This window comes from Monodon monoceros, unplaced genomic scaffold, assembly GCF_005190385.1.
Source record: "Monodon monoceros isolate NGI ecotype Baffin Bay Population unplaced genomic scaffold, NGI_Narwhal_1 Super_Scaffold_1, whole genome shotgun sequence".
In the NCBI taxonomy this organism is placed as follows: Eukaryota; Metazoa; Chordata; class Mammalia; order Artiodactyla; family Monodontidae; genus Monodon; species Monodon monoceros.
The window spans coordinates 75,422,891-75,442,720 of NW_021703765.1; the positions used below are offsets into that span (position 1 = coordinate 75,422,891).

General features: G+C 47.8%; 1 protein-coding gene across 1 annotated transcript in view; it reads right to left on the reverse strand.

The window, feature by feature from the left end:
• NOS1 (nitric oxide synthase 1) overlaps positions 1 to 19,830 on the reverse strand; it is an 87,162-nt gene that overhangs the window by 39,810 nt on the left and 27,522 nt on the right. Inside the window, exons 3-9 of the mRNA XM_029225398.1 lie at positions 12,477 to 12,605; positions 11,018 to 11,163; positions 9,657 to 9,819; positions 8,795 to 8,886; positions 5,666 to 5,807; positions 2,922 to 3,061; positions 512 to 686 (exon numbers count right to left, since the gene is read on the reverse strand). Of these exons, the coding sequence (XP_029081231.1) occupies positions 512 to 686; positions 2,922 to 3,061; positions 5,666 to 5,807; positions 8,795 to 8,886; positions 9,657 to 9,819; positions 11,018 to 11,163; positions 12,477 to 12,605 (987 nt within the window). The remainder of the gene's footprint in view (positions 1 to 511; positions 687 to 2,921; positions 3,062 to 5,665; positions 5,808 to 8,794; positions 8,887 to 9,656; positions 9,820 to 11,017; positions 11,164 to 12,476; positions 12,606 to 19,830) is intronic.

The window sequence follows — 19,830 nt, forward strand, 5'->3', positions numbered from 1 at the left end:
CAAAACCTTCTAACAAGGCTTGACACTGACAGGCAGTGCAGTAGAATGCGTATGAACTCGGATCATAAAGCCAGACTGCCGGGGGCGCGGAAGAAAAAAAAAGCCAGACTGGGTTCACATCCCAGCTCTGCCACTCCCTAGCTGTATGATCTTGAGCTCGTCCTCATTTTAACCCTCCCAAAGGCCTCAGTTTCCTCATCTGTGAAAGGGGAATTATCACACCTGGAGGTTGTGGTAAGGATTAAATGAGCACCTAATACACGCAAGGTGCTTGGAGCGCTGCCGAGCACATAGTACACGTACTCTTCTCTTTTTTTGTTTTTTTTGTAGTACACATACTCTTAATGCCACGGAAGGCTTCAGAAAGGCCAGGGGGCATCCCCAGAATTGCAGATTCTGTTTTAACCTCTTCTAGTTTCCAAGCCCCAAAGCTCAGCTATGGGAAAGGACAGCTGAGCCCATCCCCTTTGCCTTCTGCTTCTGCATCATGATGACCAAGAAGGGACTTCACCTCCAGGATGTTGTATCGGGAGCTGTCACAGTAGTCGCGGACGCCAATCTCTGTGCCCATGTACCAGCCACTGAAGGGACAGGCGCTGAACTCCAGGCCGCCGATCTCCAGGAGCATGTTTGACACAGCGGGGAGGCCGTACCACTTCAGCCCAAGGTCCTTGAACCACTCCAACCTGCAGAGAGCAACAAAGCCCAGCTCACCATGGGGCAGGAGCCTCATGGGAAGACACACAGGCGGGATATCCTTAGTCTGGGGATGCTGAAATGCCAGTGAGTGACTGGAACTTACTATGCCAGAATCTAATTCCTTGGCTCATGTGAGACCTGTGGGATCACAGCTTCCACAGCTGGGGCCTGAGAATATGCACTTTAACATGTTTCCCAGGTGATTTGGATGGACATCCAGGCCTGGGAACCATTGCCTTGGGCTGCTGTTTATCTCCTAAACCCACCCTGAAGGTGAATCCAGGAGAAAGTGAGCATTGCTGAGTTCCTTCTGACCTCAGGACCTTTGCACGGCAGTTCCTTCCTTCTCTTTTCCTTCTGTGCCTGTTCAGCTCTTACCCACCTTTCATTCTCAGCTAAAATGCTATTGACTCTGGGAAGCCTTCCCTTATGCCTGATCTGGGTTGGGTCAGGAAGCTTTATGCCTCTAGGTACCATAAAATTTATTTTGCAGCACTTTATTGGAATTAAGTGGTTATTTGGGTAACTGATCTCCTCCTTGAGACTGAAAGCACCATGGAGGCAGGGACCAAGTCATCTACAAAACCCAGCACAATGCCTGGCCCAGACTGGGAATAATAAATAGTATCGAATGAGTGAGTGAATGAATGAATGAATGAATGAAGGCCAAGTTTCACCAGGGAGACTGGGTAAGTTCCCAGATATTGGGCAGTGTCAGGAGCCTCAGGACACTTGCTCCCTCTCCAGGGCCTGGACTAGGGTGAGGCAAGTAAGGCACTAGACTTGGGTGCAAAATTTAAGGGGGCACCAACAAACCCAGGGATCAATATCAATACTATTAATTTATTTACACAATATTCCAAATTAATTCAATGTTTTTTAAAAAAATCAAAATTAATGCAAAAAAAAATCCATGACAAACAAAATATCAAAACTTTAAATAGGGCTTCCCTGGTGGCGCAGTGGTTGAGAGTCCGCCTGCTGATGCAGGGGACGTGGGTTCGTGCCCCGGTCCGGGAAGATCCCACATGCCGCGGAGCGGCTGGGCCCATGAGCCATGGCCGCTGAGCCTGCGCGTCCGGAGCCTGTGCTCCGCAACAGGAGAGGCCACAGCAGTGAGAGGCCCGCGTACCGCAAGAAAAAAAAAAAACAAAAACAACTGTAAATAAAGACAAGCTCCCACCTTGCCCTAACTCGCCTCACTTGTTTCCCCCTAATTTCAGCCCTGACCTGGTCTTTGTTTAAAGTTTTGATATATTTAAAAAGTTAATTTTTATTTAAAAAAATATTACATTAAAATACTATTTACCTTGATGATTGATTTTTTTTTTTTTTTTTTTTTTGGTGCTTCCCCCATCAATTTTGCCCCTGAGGCCAGGGTCTTACTGTGGAGTTTCTTTACTCTCGAAAAGTGTAAATTCTATTTGTGCTGCTGGCCACAGCCCTCACAGCCCCATCCTGGCCCCAAATTGCTTTTGACCTTGAGCTGTGTCAGGTCACATAGAGTTTTAAATGGCTCCCTCTATTTAAAATTTGTGCCCACAACGACACAGGAGGGGCTTCTGCTCTTTCAGCCCTTAGGGTTGGAAAAAGGGCAGGTCCAGGTTGATGCCTTAGGAGTGGGGTAAGGAGGGAGATTTTCTTTTTTTTAATTGAAGTATAGTTGCTGTACAATATTATATAAGTTACAGGTGTACAATATAGTGATTCACAATTTTTAAAGGTTATACTCCATTTATAGTTATTATAAAATACTTGTTATCTTCCCTATGTTTTACTATATCTCCTTGAGGTTTATTTATTTTATACATAATAGTTTGTACCTCTTAATCCCCTACCCCTATATTGCCCCTCTCCCCTCTGGGAACCACTAGTTTATTCTCTATATCTGTGAGTCTGTTTCTTTTTTGTTATATTCACTAGTTTGTTGTATTTTTTAGAGTCTACATATAAGTGATATCATACAGTATTTGTCTTTCTCTATCTGACTTATAAGGAGGGAGATTTTGATTCAGAAAAGATGGTGGTCCCTAGGCTGGTGAAGGAGGAATTATTGATGTTGAGGGAGCCCACCTTGCCCTGGCCCATGATGAGGGTAGGAACCAAGACCCCCTTTCAGCCTCTGTCTGGGCTGGAGAGAGAGCCGGGGGTGCAGGGTTGGGTAGAGAGGGGCACTGGGTAAATCCAACCACCCTCACCCACCCCATGCCAGTCCCTCTTACTTGGGGTGCCTGATGGGCACTTCCAGCACCAGCTCTGGAGGAATCTGGAAGAGCTCAGGGTCATTGCCGTTGGCCTGGAGCAGGAGTGGCAGGACATCGAAGCGGCTTCTTGGGGGTTTCCAGCCCTGCTGGATGCAGATCTGCAACCAGACCCGCCAGGTCAGGCCACCATGCCCCAGACCCTCCAGACACAACAGCAATGGGGGGAGGGGCAGAGGTCCCAGTGCAAGCCCGCCAGCAGCCCCCCTGGAGGCTCTGGGTCACGGCCACCTTCTTTATGAAGTTCCCCTGCCATCATCACGTAACCAGTATAACTGTCTGTGGTCCCACGGGACAGAAAGCAAACGTGTCCTCCAGCCCCTCACTTGGTTATGTTTTCCAGGTCTTCCCTGCCAACTGGGAACTCCGGGAGCAAGGGCTGAACTGACTCTTGCATCTGTGGTGCCCTTGCACAGGGCTGGGCACGCCTACGCACTTGCTCCGGAAGTGTTTGCATCTGGTGCCTAAGACATGAAGAAAATCTACCAGATTTGATGAGGGCAGATCTCTCAGAATGACCACATAAAATGCATCTGTTAGAGCAGCTATCCTATCGAAATATAAAGCGAGCCACATAGTAATTTAAAATTTTCTAGCGGCCACATTTTAAAAATTAAAAAAAAACAAACCCAGAGCAAAACCCAGTGAAAATAATTTAAGTAATATATCATTTACAAAAGTTTTAATTTCAATAATATTTAATTGAATTAAATAATTATGGGGCTTCCCTGGTGGCGCAGTGGTTGAGAGCCAGCCTGCTGATGCAGGGGACACGGGTTCGTGCCCCGGTCCGGGAAGATCTCACATGCCGCGGAGCGGCTGGGCCCGTGAGCCATGGCCGCTGAGCCTGCGCGTCCGGAGCCTGTGCTCCACAACGGGAGAGGACACAGCAGTGAGAGCCCCACGTACCACAAAAAAAAAAAAAAAAATTAAATAATTATGAATTATAGCACGATATTAATTATAGTAATAGTAATTAATTATAGTAACAGTAATTTATTAATACTGTGCTAAAAGCATTACTATATCAAATATTAATATCATTATGTATTAATATATTATTATATATGGCATATATTAATATATTAATAGTAATAATATTAATATATTAATAGTATATTTGACATTAAAATTAAATATGTAATTCATTTATTAATCCAATAAAATATAAAAATTTATAATATATAACCTAATTAAACACCAACTGTTTAATAATAAATTATTAAATAAATTATTAATATATTTAAAGATGTTTAACATAAAATTAACTATACTTATTAATACAATAAATGTATTAATTTATTAACAAATAGAAATAGATTAGCCCGATATTATCCACAATATTATTTTTCAATAGGTAATCAAGATACAAATTACTAATGAGATCTTTTCCACTCTTTTTTTGTTCTCTGTCTCTCAGACCGTGTTATTTACACTTAGGGCATGTCTCAGTTTGGACTCGCCACATTTCAAGTGGTCACTAGCTACATGCAGCCAGTGGCTGCCATACTGGGTGAGGGGTTTTGAAAGTTACAATTCTGTGGTTATGTTTGGGGTGACTCTTTCTGCTGAGTTAGTAGACAGAGGAAGCACAGAAGCGTGGGTTTAGAACATGTTGTGTCAGTGAGGTTTCTGGAGACAGAAGGAGAGGGAGAGGCCATGGTGTTTCTGTTCCGGCGGCCACAAGGACAAGGTCAGCCAAGTATACAGTTAGAGGTCAGCCAAGTGGAGCAGAGAGTCTGGCTGAGGCTAAAAGACACAGGTCTGACTCCTGGTCGCCCTGGTTATAGCCCCCTCCCCAGGATAATAATATTTTAATAAGAAAAGCCACTTCAAATGAAGTCAGCAGCCATGAGGGTGTGGGGTAGCCCTTGGCCTAAGCAGCTCCCTCGTGCAGTGGAGTTTGAGGGGGGTTTGAGGAAAGAACAAAGATCAAGCAGAATGGCGGCTGACAAATAAGGGAGGTACCAGGTCTGTGTGTGTGAGATATTCCAGGCGTGGACTCTGCCTATTATGTCTCCTGTGGGCATAGCTGGTGGAAGCTTCCAGGCCTTACCTGTGCTATCTGTCCACACCACCACCTGGAAGGAACCCTGGATGGGGAGAAGGTGGTATTCGTGTTCCTAGTGGCTTTTATGAACTGACTTGGGCTGCCAGCAACCGTGGTGGTACTGGAGAGTCCAGTCTGTCCAGAGAGGGGTTGGGTAGGTAGAAATGTTGTACAAGGAAATGAACGAAGGGTATGAGTCTGACATATTACCCAACCCAGAAAAGATGATGCCAGACGTGGCTTCCACGTGTAAGTTCCTCTCCTCCCAGGGGAAGGCAGGAGATTGGAACTGTACTTCTAGCTCTTCCTCTGCTCCTTTAGTGGCCTTGGATAATGTGTTTGGCCTTGGTGAGACTCAGTCTACTCATCTGTGAAATGGGGCAATAGTTCCCATCATGAGGGTCGGGCAGGGTAATGGCCTGAAAATGACCAAATGACCAAATGACCAGCAGGACTAGCAGAACCAGCAGGACTAGAGGCAAACAGAGCAGGAACTCTGGAGATGAGTAAGCTGTACCTCACCGACCACTCTCCCTACGATAATATTAAACTAAGAAAAGTCTGTGGATAAAGACAGTTTAGGAGGATAAAGTCTGTGGATAAAGACAGTTTAGGAGGATGAGAGACCAGCTGGGGGAGGAGTGGGGGCACGCACCTCTGTGAGCTCCACGTTGGCTGGATCCCCCAGGATGGAGCCGTCAGGCTGCTTGTAGCCAGCATAGCGGATGAGCTGGGAGTTCCAGACTCGAAAGTCATGCTTGCCGTCGGTCCTCTGGGGAAATATGGTGATGGCAGATCTGTGGCGGAGAGAGGGGGACGTTTGGCACCAGGGCTGGGCTTGCACTTTGGGGACATACTGGAAAAAGTGTCGCCCAGGCCAATGAGTGCATAAAGCTCAGGGCCCACGGTGCAGCTGTTGGAAGGGGAGGGACCTTGCTCTGTCTCTCCACTGGACCGCTGGGTGAGGAAGGGTGGAGGATAGGAGGCCTGGTGCCAGCTCACTGAAGGAAAGAGAATGCTTCTCTAACTGGAGACTTTCAAACAATCTTGACTTGCACCAGTTTTCCAGAAAGTTCTTTTGCAGCAGGTAATCCTCAGGGAAAAAAAATCAGATCCTGTTTCCTTTTAAGAGCTCACCACTGATTCCCAGTTTTAGTCTTTCTTTTACCACCATCATTATTTATTGTCCCATTTGCTCACGCCCTGTACCACAGCAAAGTCTACAGACGTACGATTAATAAGAAATCAACTTCCATTTGTACTCATATTTATTTACTTTGAAAGAAAACTGAAGATCGCCCCTGGCCTTGCCCACCTAAATAGGCAACCGTGAGACTGTGTACTGTTATTAAATTGTAGAAAGATGTGGTTGCCTACGGACGGCACCTCACTGGAGCCCTGCTTCCTTTCTGTTAAAAGGGAAATCAGGGCTTCTCTGGTGGCACAGTGGTTGAGAGTCCGCTTGCCAATGCAGGGGACACGGGTTCATGCCCCGGTCCGGGAAGATCCCACATGCCGCGGAGCGGCTGGGCCCGTGAGCCATGGCCGCTGAGCCTGCGCGTCCGGAGCCTGTGCTCCGCAACGGGAGAGGCCACAACAGTGGGAGGCCCGTGTACCGAAGAAAAACAAAAATCAAAAAAGGGAAATCGGCGTTTTGGAGAGGTGTTATAATGATGCCTTATCCTCTTTGGTACCATCAGAAGGATTGGAACAAATGGAAAGGAGAGTAATTTTTTCACGAAGTGGTTTGATATTATCTCCTTCCAGGAGCTCCTGTTACCTGGACCCATCAGTTCCATCCACAGACCAAATGCTAGGCTATGGAAACCACATCCTGGCTTGTGTCAACATGGGGATGACATTATAGGTCCAACCCAAAGCTCACAGATCTGCTCCCATTCACATCCTGCCCCTGGAATCCTGCCCTGCTGCTCCCTTGGTTGGAGTCTGTTTCTGCTGTCATGTACCCAATTTCAAGCCCCGATTCAAATTTGCTTTCTCCACACAGCATCCCCTGTCTTATCTAGTTCCCAGGGCCTCCTCTTGAGCACATTTAGGTCATACTGTCTGCACAAGACAATATTGCATTTAATACTGCAGGGAGTGGTGTGTCACACCTCGGGGTGAGTCTAGGACCCAGGCTGAAGGCGGAAGACATATAGAGCCAAAGATGCTCTTAAAAATCTCTTAGCAAAAAAAAAAAAAAAAAAAAAATCTCTTAGCGAAGGTGCCATATTGGAGATGAACACAGACTGAGTAAAATTGTGAGTAAAATTTCCCTCCAGCATTAAACCACATGGCTATTTCTTTGGCTGAGTAGCAGATAAAGCCTGTTTGTGTTTGTTTATATATATTTTAAAAGTGTGTTTAGAAACTCCAGAATCTCACACAGTGGGGTGGGATGCTTACTCTGTGTGTGGGAACAAGCCCAATGGAAGACATGGAACAGGTTTACACCTCCCATCTCCCAATCCTGCTAAGCATAATGTCGCAAAATGGCAAGTCTAATGCCCTGTACTGTTTGAATTACATCTCTCTCCCTCCCTTCATCTCCCTTGTCCACCTTCCTCCTTTATGCTTAGATAGTTTCTATACATGGTATACATTCTCTTATGGCCTCTCCTCGTGTCCAGATGTGTAGTTTCAAACTTGTAAAAAAAAAAAAAATTAGCCAAACATTTCATAAATAGAATATCTCATTTAGACCCGCCCCCCCCAATACAGAATTGAAAAAAGTAAAGGTGCACTGCCTTTTTATTACCCCATCACAGCACCATTTGAAAACTACCAAAATAACCCATAAGCTCCTTGAGGCCAAGACCTTGACTGGGCCCTCCTTTAATGTTAGGATACGCAGGAGGGCTCTTTATTGTTTTCTGAGGGGTGAGGTCTTTTAGGAAAAAGATCTGAATACTAATTTCCCAAGCAGGCCCTGGGCTTAAATTACAGGGTCTTTTCCTATTGGTGGGCTCAGCTGGCAAACACCATTTCCTTCTCAAGGAAGAGACTTGTCCAAGAAAGCCCATGCTTAATGCCAATAGGTCACTTTGGGGATGAGCTCAGTGTAGCCTGAGGGCTTGTGGGAATATCCCTGCAGTGGTCCTGCATGGCCCCAAGATGGGGCTGGTCCTCAGCTGCTGGGAACAGATGCAGGGGCAGGACTGAGGGAGTAGGATTAACAACTGTCACCGCCTGTCTGCGGGGGCCCCAGCTGTTCCCTTCTAGCTGCTCCTCTCCCAGCTGAGACTTGCCAGTGTGGAAGCCACCAGCTCACATTGGCTCCTTCCTGCCTTGGCCTGTATCCTGTGGCTTTGTTCTTCGCGGGGGGCAAGAGGAGTCCCAGGTGCGGCTCAGCTTGGTGGAACCAGAAACGGTGGTCCCCACAGCAGCGGGAAGAGAAATTGCCTTTTAAACCTAGGGAGCCTCAGAGGCGGCTCCAGGCAACAGAGCAGGAGCTGGTAAAAGCAGGTCACCACCGGCAATGGGATTTTCCTATTCCTGGGAATCTGAAACATCCCTTCCTGTTTCCTCCGTGGGTGATATCGAACTGTGGGATAAACATGATTCTGGTCGCTGTAGTCTTGCAAACCACACGGGAGTCTGTTTCTCCCGGGAGAGAAGGCACATGCTGGTTAGAACGAGGATGCCAGGCTACCTCTCTCGGCTTGACACCTGTCCCCGGGAAAAGAGGGGGAGCATTTCCTTCACAGGGGGGTGAACGCCAGACCCAAGGGTCAACAATGGGAGGACATCAGACTCCACTCCCCTAAGCGGGTCAGCTCACCTGAGGTTCCCTTTGTTGGTGGCATACTTGATATGGTTACAGATGTAGTTGAACATCCCGTGAGCCGTGGTACAGTCGCGGGCATCGAACACCTGCAACGGGTATATCGTGGGAGTGATCACCTCCTCCTTCCCCATTCATCACACCCAGGGCAGCCCTCCCAATGGAGGAGCGCCCAGAGCCCACCCCGGCTGCTGCGCTCCTGGAGTAGTGAGCATCTCATTACTGAGCCCCGGGCTGGGTTTTATCTTTTTTTTCTAATAACTATGGCCAATCAAACCAGGAAAAATCCCCTAAAAGTAGGCATGGACTGTAAGTGAACGTAGGAAAGAGATGCTGAGCAGAGGAGGGACTTTAAATGGGCTGCCTGTATCTCCTATGAGGTTCCTAGAGATTAGGGACTTAAAAATAAAACAACCACAAAAAAACCAGACACCCCGCCCCCACATCCCCCACCCCCGAGACTGATAACTAATCTACTTCCAAGATGAAACTATTCCCTAGAGGAAAAGAAATCACACCAGGGGACACAGAATCTAATGCTTTTAGGGAGTAGGCAGATAATGGAAATAAGGAAAGAGAGGAGGTATAAGACAAAAGGGGCAAGAGGGGTCTGTAGTAAACTGGAGAGTATAAGCCCTACCTAGAGACATCAGATTCAATCTTTTAAAAAGATTGTTTGGGCTAAATAAGATATAAGCCAGATTCAGTCGTGATCTGAGAATTTGGGACCCCGTGGTCACCATCTGAGAGTCCACCACAGCCAAGTGCCCTTGCTAGGAGCTGACCCTTTTTAAAGCTCATTCCTCCCCCGGCAACCCCACCAAAGGGCTCTTCATAGTATCTGAGCCTGACTGCTCACCTGCAGCTTGGACCACTGGATCCGGCCGACGCAGCGGGAGGCATTCCTCCAGGCATGCTTGGCCCCGTAGATGAGCTCTGTGTCCTTGAGCTGGTAGGTGCTGGTGGTTTCGATCTCTTTGCTCACCTCTTCCAGCCTCTCCATATGAGCTTTGGAGCCGAATCTGAGGGAAGAGAGAAGAGACATGGGAGCATCACCCTCTCTACTAAATTAGAGGTTGGTGGAAGGAGTGAGCTATTACAGGAGGCCAGAAGCCACAGAGTCTGGATTGATATCTGGACACAACAGTTTCAACATAAAGCAGAGACTGGCAAACTCAAATGCCTACAAAGGCCCGGCAGTGTACATAGGACTGAACTGGCTGGATGGGGACTGCAGCAAACAGGTGAGCCTACGCCTGGTCCAAAGGGGGCAGCCCCAACTCTGCTCTAGCCTGCTGTTGTCTGATAGGAATGGGGGCCTGGTACTGCCAGATCTTCTTTCAAGAGAAACTGAAAATCTGATTTTTAAAGGCAACTCTTCTAATTTTTAAATGGTGGCAATAAACTGAATTTTAGAAAGTTAAAAAATTCTTATGAAAAGGTTCAGGCTTTAAAAAAGGTATAGAGAATAATGTAATGAATACCCATGTCCCAAGCCTAAGAGATGATAAATAAATAAGAAAATATATTATAGTTCCTTGGGGACTACTCTGCATTGTAGCCCACTTTCTTTCCAGGAGTGACAGCTGTTTTGAATGTGGCATTTAGCATTCTCATGCTTTTGTTTATATTTTTGCCACTTGTGTATCTATCCCCTAAATCACGTATAGTATTTTTCTGCATGTTTAAAAGGTTTATGTAAATGGGGCTGTCCTGAACGTATCCTTCTACAGCCTGTCCTTTTCTTCCTTTGCTCAAAGTTATTTAGGAGCTTCATTTCCATGAACATGCAGAGTTTTAACCTGTTCATGTTTATAGCTGTATAGTATTCCATTACAGAAAATGCCACAGTTTACTTACACATTCTCCTATCAATGGAGTTGAGATTGTTTCCAGTTGGCTCTTTAATTTTTTTTCCTATTCTAACAATGTTGCAGTGAACATTCTTATGCAGGCCTTCTTGTGAACAAGTGTGAGAGTTTCTTTAGGGAATATACCCAGGCGTGGAATTGCTTGAAAAGTTTCAAATTTAAGCAACACTTTGCAGGCTAAACAAAAACACTTCTAGGGGCCAGATCTGGCCCTTGGGCCACCAGTTTTTGACCTCTGTGCATGGCAGGCAGAGGCCTTATGCTCAGGTCTTGGTTCAACTGTCTGCACATTTGGACCTGAAGTCTCTGTACCCAGTACCCGGTCTTCCCAGTGTAGACATGAACTTGCCTTTTAATTGATGAGTAGTACTGATCAATAAACTCTTTGGCAAGAGGGAAGAGCTGGTCTTTTGTGCAGACATCTTCAGGCCTTCGTATTTGCTGAGAAGGAAGCATGATGGACCCCATACAGATGTGCTCGGTGCATCCCGTTCCCTGGAAGGAAAAGAGATTTGGGCTATTACTTCATTTCACCCAACTGTGGCACGTGTAGGGTTGTGGACCTGGATCTGACATTCATGGTGGAGCTTCCCCGGCTTTAATTCCCAAAGTGGATTTCTCACATACCAGCTTCTAATCACTGTTGGACCCGGTTATCAGCCCAAGTAAGGAAAGGGCAAGCATCACTTTAAGGTCCTGAATGTGTTTGCTCTACTTAACTGGGGGGAGAGGGGCTTTGTGACTGTCATTCCCTGGGAAGCAGAACCATTGGTGCTGAATCCCCCAATATGTTTTGATCCCATGTTGATCAAGAAGGAGCTAGTAGAGTGATTGGGGAACAGGAGGCAGAATGTGTCTGTGGGATGTTGATTGCAGAACATAGCCCTAATTCCTCCCCTCCCTGTATTCACAGCCTTTGCTATGTGACTTTACAGCAATTCTCATCAAGAGGTAAAGCCTCTTCCCTCTCCTTTTGAATCTGGGCTGGTTTGGGCCAACAGAATATGGCAGAAGTGACACTGTGCCCATTCTGAGTCCCGACCTCAAGAGATCTTACACATTTCTGCTCATTCTCTCAGGACACTGCAACCAGCATGTGAAGGAGACCAAGCTAGCTTGCTGGAAGATGAGAGGCCACATGGAGCAGAGCTGAGTTATCCCAGCCAGGGCCATCCTAGACCAGCCTGCCGAGAGCTGACCCCTCAGATGATCGCAGAAGCATGAGATCAGCAGAACCACACAGCCCATCTGTAGACTTTTGGAAAATAATAAGTGGTGGTTGTTTTAGGTCACTAATTTTGGGGGAAGTTTGTTACACTCCAATAGCTAACTGATACAACATTCCTCCAAGAGGCCCATTTTCCAGAACAATGTAAAATAACAGATTGGTTGATTGACTGAAAAATATATAAAATTTAGAGGACAGACTGAAAACCAAGAAGGGTTTGTCCAAAACTCCATCAGTGGTCGGACTGTGTGAGAGAAAAAGAATGTACTTAGAACCAGCAACTCCCCTTTTGAGTACAAGGGGACACAAATAAAAAGCATTTGCACAAGTAAGTATCCACCAGTGGTTCTCAAATGGCGGTGAATTTCCCACCCAGGGGACATCTGGTAATGTCTGAAGACATATTTGGTTGTCACAACTTGGTGTGGGGGGGTACTGGCATCTGGCTGGCACAGGTCAGGGGTGATGCTCAACATCCTATAACGCACAGGTTGGTCCCCACGATAAGAATTACCCAGTCCCATGTGTGGATACTGTTAGGGTTGAGAAACCCTGGTCTCCCCCTTGCTGGGGTACTCACCAACGTGCTCTTAAGGTGGAGGGTGTCAGAGAGAACCACATCGGTCTCCCAGTTCTTGACCTTGAGGAAACGAGGGCACTTGGAGGGGCTGCCATTCTTTATGGGAGACTGTTTTCCTGAGGCAGGGGGCTGGAGGAGAGAAAAAAAGATGAAATATTATGCATTTGAGGGCACTGGAAGATTGTTTCCATTGGGATGGGGAGAGGTGATGCTCTTCCTGGAATCTGTCGCCAGTCACCAACTGTCCGTGACTCTCTGGGATGGACACATACAAGGTAGCTGGGAACCTGGTCCCTCTACCTGTGCAGAAGAAGGCACCGTGGAAGAATGTTTCAGGTTCTGTTCTGGGGAGAGGGCTCAGGAACTCAAAGGTGGTCTCTCTGGAGTCTAGCACAGGGTCTGGCACATTAGCAGGGACTTAATGAAAGTTTGTGGAATGAATAAGTGACTGAAAGAACACTGTCAGTGTCTTCAAATGATAACAGCCCTCAGGGCGGAGGAATCAAACCTGAGGCTGGGTCAAGTTACTTGGATTTCTGGGCCTTCCTGCCATAGCCCGAACTCACCATTCCGGGCAAGTACTGGGAAAACAAAAAGTTTATGTGAGAAAGGTTTGAAGCATAGAATACTTTCCCCCGATTTCAGGTTTCTGCTTTTCAAAAAGGCCAAACATATCCCTGCCTCAGGCCTTTGCGCTTACTGTTCTCTCCATCTTTTTTTTTTTTTTTTTTTTTTTTTTGCTGTGCACGGGCCTCTCACCGCTGCGGCCTCTCCCGTCGCGGAGCACAGGCTCCAGACGCACAGGCTCAGCGGCCATGGCTCATGGGCCCAGCCGCTCTGCAGCATGTGGGATCTTCCTGGACCGGGGCACGAACCTGTGTCCCCTGCATTGGCAGGCAGACTCCCAACCACTGCGCCACCAGGGAAGCCCCTGTTCTCTCCATCTTGAATGTCTTCAGTGCTCCATTTATCTTCACCTCTGTAAGCAAACTGTCCAGTAGGTGAGCAGGGATAAGCCTGGGCTGACGAATGTTGGCCCATCCATTCTGAACTTCATCGATAAGGATCATATTCTGTCTTGGGTGTTTCTGAGTGGTTGTCTACCTGCCTGGGCAGAGATGTGCTCGTGCGTCAGACAAGCATCAGCAACTCTAAGGGACAGGCAGCAGGCACACCCTGATGCAACGGCCGAGCGACGGAGGGCAGAAGGTGAGACAATGTTGCGTCACTCAGGCCAAAGAGTAGAGCAGCGGGCAGTGACCTTGAGGCAGGGCATTCACACATTCAAATTGTATTTACTGAGCACCTACTATGTGCTAGACACCGTTAGGCATTGGGGACACTGAGGTGAACAAGGCAGTCAGGATCCTTGTCCTTCTGGAGCATCGTTTTGGGAGAAGCAGAGGTAAATAATAAGTAAACTAATATGTGGATGATATAATTTCAGGTGGTGATAAGAATATAATATAGAGGGAGGTAATGGTGACAAAGTGGAGGGGAAAGAGGCAAGTGCAAAGACCCTGAGGTAGGGATGAGTTTGCTCAGTTCAAAGGACCAGCAAGGAGGCCAGTGTGGCTGGAGTGGATGAGTGAGGATGAGTACAAGGAGATGAAGTCAGAAAGGAGGCAGGGTCCACATCTCATCAGCCTGGAGGTGCTCAGGCTGGCAGGGAGCTGTGAATTAGGATTAAATCAGGTTAAGCCTAGGACAGAAATCACAGGGAACTCTGAAGGACAACTACTGAAAACTAGCATTCAATGAGCACTTGCTATGTTCCAAGCAACATCATCCCCATTTTACAGATGAGGAAACTGAGGCACAGAGAGGTTAACTAAGTTGTCTAAGACCACAGAGCTAGTAAGCTGGAGCCAGGAGTCAAAGCCTGGCAGTCTGGCCTTTGAAACCATGCCCTTAACTGTTTGACTATCCTGCCTCTTGACGATCATGCACAATTCACGCATTCATTCATTCATTCAACACATGTTTATTGAATATCTCCTATGTGCCAGGCAAGTCAGTAAGGGCCAGGGCTACAGTGACAAACATACAGATGTGATCTGTGCCCTCATGGAGTTCACAGTCCAGTGGGGATGGTGATTTAATGAACCACTATAATTGAGTGAACTGGGTGCCATAACACGGGACGTTGGCAGTGTGTAGGGGGCTGTGGAAACACACAGAAGAGGCGCCTGACCCAGAGTATTTGACTTCTAAGTCAAGACCCGAAGGATAAGTAGGTGTTCACCAGGCAAAGAAGTGGGAGCACAGTCTTGCTGGCAGAGAAGTGAGAGGCATGGCCACCTTTCTGGCCAAGGAAGAGGAGCTCTGTGCTAAAGCGTCCATGCTGCCATGTTGGAGTTTGGGGAACAGGAGGCAGGTGACAGCATGTCACTGGTAAAGATCATGTCAGAACAGTGCAGGGAGCCATGGCAGAGAACAACGGGAAGGTACTATGACTCATGATCTCCCACACCTCCCTGCTCTGGCCAGACCCAGTCATCCCCAGTGGCTCCCATCTCAGTGTTGGGCACCACCATCCATCACCTCCTGTGCATATGCCACAGGGAGGAGCTTCCTGGACATCATCCTCTTTATCTCCCACCCCCCAATCCATCCCTGACTCCCATCCATTTTAGCCTTCTAAATAACTCTAGAATCCATTTGGTCCCCTTTCTCTCCATCTACTGGCCAGCACCCTGTCCAAGTCTCCATCATCTTTCATTGGGGTGACTGCAACAGTCTCCTAAATGGTAGCCATTCTTCATCACTATTGGTGTCATTATTCTGCTACTAGTAAAACTTGTAGTCCTGTTACAACGACTACTGCTATAAGCATTACTGCTGTAGTGCCACCCCGGGAGCAGGAGAATGATGTAGATGAACTCCCTAACAGGGAATAGGCAAATTCCCTACTTGCCCTTCTATCCTGCTAAACTCTTAAGTTAGTTTACTCATGTCCCCACGTGAAGCCACGTCCAAACTCCACTTCCTTGGAAGGCCCGTCCAGACAACCTAAAACTTCTTTGTTTCGGATTCTATTTCCACTCCTGTGTCTTCCAGCAGACGCCCAGGTGATGGAGGGCACCTCTGGGCAGGCCTTTGTGGTGACAAATTCCTCTGATTGTGCCGATGACCTGCATCCTTGAGAAAATAAAATCCTACCTTTCCCGCGTGGGAGGCACCCCAGCCGTCCTCCCTAGGCAGGGCGTCACTTAGCCCGTTTAGAAACTCTCTTTTAACACCCTGGAGGTTGAGGGGCAGCTGGAATCCCACAGTGGGGATAACAGACATGGCGTTGGTGGTGGGGTCGGGCCCAGGACCCGTGGAGGTGACAGGAGGGCAGGAGGGTGGGGAGCCTGACAAGGAGGGAGGAAGAGAGGGGTGGGGTGTGGCCGGTGGGCAGGCAGCCGGCAGCCATCATTGGCAGGGTGGAGGGAGTGAGATAACAGGCAGTAAAAGAGGCCACGTGCTGAGGGTCCAGATGTGTGAGGGGTGGTCATTACGAGACAAGTAACCGGGGGCTCAGGCGCGAGGTGTGCCATTCCGCACCCCAGGCTGTGTGAACTGCCCACTTGAAACCAGGCATTAGGAGGCCTCTGGCAGGGCTGCTGTACTTGGGCTTTGATGTTTTACTTAGCCAGCAGTAATATTAGATGACACAGGAGGGGACAAATGGGGAGATTAATAGAGCAGCCAGGGGCCTGCAGGGGGGATGCAAATGACTTTTCTGAGTGGGGACCTAAGCTAAAAATTCAGATTAGTGGCCCTTGTGGGTTGTTAAGCTGGGGATGGGGCACAAGTGGACTTTGGGCTGTGGCTGTGTGTGTTTGTTTCTGGATTTGTGTCTGGGGTAGACAATGGAAGCTTTTCAGGTCGCGGGAGACACTGACTTGATTTCAGTGGGTTCTATGGGAGGGCTCCTCCATGCCTGTTCCTAAATTTGCAAAGGAGGCTCTGAGCTCCTGGGCATTTCAAAGGCTTTGTCAACACCTCTTTGCTTGGGGAGCCTGCAGAGAGGCCCTGAGGAAATGGAAGGAAATGATCTCGCAACCCAAGAGGAGACAGCAGGTGAGGTCATGTCAGCCTAGGGCCCTGAGCCAGGAATTCAGCTTGTAGGAGCCCCGGCACCCTCATTCCTTGCCCCTTTCCTTCCCTCGCTGCTTTCTCTCTTTCAACAAATACACACTGAATACGTACTATGTGCCAGGGACTTGTGTTCTAGGCCCTACAGTGATCCCCATTCTCTTGGGAGAAGCATCTTCTAGCTGCCTGCTCTGAAGCAGGGATTTGCAAACTGTGGCCCCGTGGGCCAAATTTGGTCTACCATCTACTTTGGTACAGCCCATGGACTAAGAATGGTTTTCCCATTTTAAACTCATTGAATAAAAAAGTCAAAAGCAGGATAATGCCCCATGACAGGTGAAAGTTACATGAAGTTTGAATTTCAGTGTCTGTGAATAAAGTTTTATTGGCACACAGCCAACCTTGTTTGTTTCCATATTGTCTATGGCTGCTTTTTTTTTTTTTTTTTTTGCATTACGCAGGCCTCTCACTGTTGTGGCCTCTCCCGTTGCGGAGCACAGGCTCCGGACGCGCAGGCTCAGCGGCCATGGCTCACGGGCCCAGCCGCTCCGTGGCATGTGGGGTCTTCCTGGACTGGGGCATGAACCTGCATCCCCTGCATCGGCAGGCGGGCTCTCAACCACTGCGCCACCAGGGAAGCCCTATGGCTGCTTTTGCAATACAAGGGCAGAGTGGGGAAGTTGTGATGGAGACTAAGATGGGATGGCCCACAAAGCCAAAAATATTTCCTATCCTCTCCTTTACAGAAAAAGTTTGCAGACTCCTGATTTGAAGGATTAAATTCCAGTGGCTGAAAGCTAACCTATCTTACTTATGTCTCCATCCACTTAAACATTGCTGAGTCAGAGATCACTCCTGATCATTCTCTAAAACAGCGTCCCATCCTTGTTACTCTCTGCCCCTTTATCATGCTTTATTTTTATTCATAGCACTTATCACTGCCTGTAGTTTATGAGTGTGTATGTATTTGCTCATGAATGCATGTAGTTATATCTCTTTATCTTATATAGATTTACATATATCTTTATAGATGTTTAGATATAGATACAGTTTTTTGCCTACTCACCATCCACTTTGCTCTTTTGCCAGTCTCTAGACCGGTGCCCAGCACACACTACGTGTTCAACAACATGTTCATTTGAGGTCTGCTATGGACTGAATTGTATCCTCTAGAATTCATATGTTGAAGCTCTAATTCCCATTGTGACATATTTGGAGATAGGGCTTTTAGAAGGTACTTAAGGTTAAATGAGGTTATAAGGGCAGGACCCTAATCTGATAGGATTAGTGGTCTCATAAGAAGAGGAAGAGAGATCGCTCGCTCTCTCTTTCCCTGTGTGCACAGGCTGTGTAAGGTGGCCGTCTGCAAGCCAGGAAGAGAGCCCTCACCAAATGCGACCATGCTGACACCACCCTCCAGAACTGTGAGAAACAACTTTCTGTTGTTTAAGCTGCTGAATCTGTGGTTGTTGTTTTGGCAGCTTGAGCTATTTAATATAAGGTCTAAATGCATTTCAAATTGTAAAGCAATTATTCTCCAATAAAGATGTTTAAATAAATAAATAAACGCAGTTCAAATTGTGGAGTTCCTTAAATGCTAAGCCAAAGACTTCGGCCTTGATGTAGTAGACAGTGGAGAAGCTGCCTTATGGAGGGGGTGGCATTATCGAAGCTGCATTTTAGGAAGTATGTGACTGCTGGGACTACAGGAGGGAGAGGGTGGAGGCTCAGAGACCCAGGAGGGGGCTGCTGCACCAGTGCAGGGGAGGGGCCTGGAGGGTGGAAAATACAGCTGCAGGAGCAGACGACAGGAAGGCAGGAGATGGGAGCTGGGGTGCCAGAAGCCGGACAAGAGCCTTGTAGCATGAGAGGATGGGAGGGAAAAGAACAAAGTCAACAATGACTTGGAGGCTTCCGGTCTAGGTAAGTGGGAGGATGCGAGCCTTTTAGCAGACGTTGGGAAGTAAGGAGTGGGAGTGGGGGGAACGTGGAGGGAGGAATTTAAGGCAGGAAGATAGATGCTAGACATCAGAATCTGGCAGATCTAGAAACAGAGGCCACGCACCCTGCCCTCCTCCGATTGTGGGCTGTCACAGCCAGGAGTCTCACAGTGAAACTGGGACATATTAGGAACTGTTAGGAGTTGAACTGTGTTCTCCCAATTCATACCTTGATGGCCTAACCCCAGGACCTCAAAATGTGACCTTATTTGGAGTCTTTAAAGAGGAAATTAAGTTAAAATGAGGTCATTAAGGTGGCCTTAATCCAATATGACTGGTGGCCTTACAAAAAGGGGAAATTAGGAGGCAGACACGTATACAGGGAGAACGCCATGTGAACACGAAGACTGTCATCTACAAGCCAAGGACAGGGGCCTGGAGCAGCTCCTTCCCTCGCTGCCCTCAGAAGGAACTAACCCCGTAGCCACCTTGATCTCAGACTTTTGGTTTCCAGATTCTGAGCTAATAAATTCCTGTTGTTTAAGCCACCCAGTTTGTGGTGCTTCCTCCTGAAAACAGCTCTGGGAAACGAATCTAGGAGCTGAGGCCCAAACCTGTGCAAAGCAAGTAAGTTCTCATTCTTTCACTGTTGGTGTCAGTGCCAGCTCCTCCCTCATAGGCCTTCAGCGACTTGCCCTGCTTGGCTTGCTGTAAAATGAGGGCAGCACGCTGGGGCAGAGCCGGGCAGCGGGCCATCCAAACCAGGGCCTGGATACCACACACCATGCTGCAGCCCCTTAGCTGCAGCCCCAGGCGGCACTGTTCCAATCTGTGGGTACCACCCCTCAGAGCAGCAGGTATAACCCGGTTGGGAGCTGTGGCAGCTCAGTTTCTAGAACCACGGGCCCGCAAACCAGCAAGTACGCACCCATCCGTGCAATTAAAAAATTGCTACTTATAAAACTTAACCAACAGTGTTAAGTACCTTGGAGTATAATTTCCCTATAGTGTATTCAAAGCATGATTTCTAAAGTGATTCACTCTTTATAATAACTCCACAGAAGCTTGAAATGGCTTATTCTTTCCCCACTCTCTCTCTTTCCCCCTGATTCAACGGTCCGTGTTCTATAGTCTGTGGAGGGTGATTACGGAAGGGGGTGCTTGGGAGTCAGACTCATCACAGTTTGGGTTCACAGACAAGGGCCTCTGGAGGTGAGGTTTTGTTTGTTTTTGTTTTTGACCCTGCAGGGCTGCATGTGGGATCTTAGTTCCCCGACCAGGGACTGAACCCGCGCCTCCTGCAGTGGAATCAGGGAGTCCTAACCATTGGA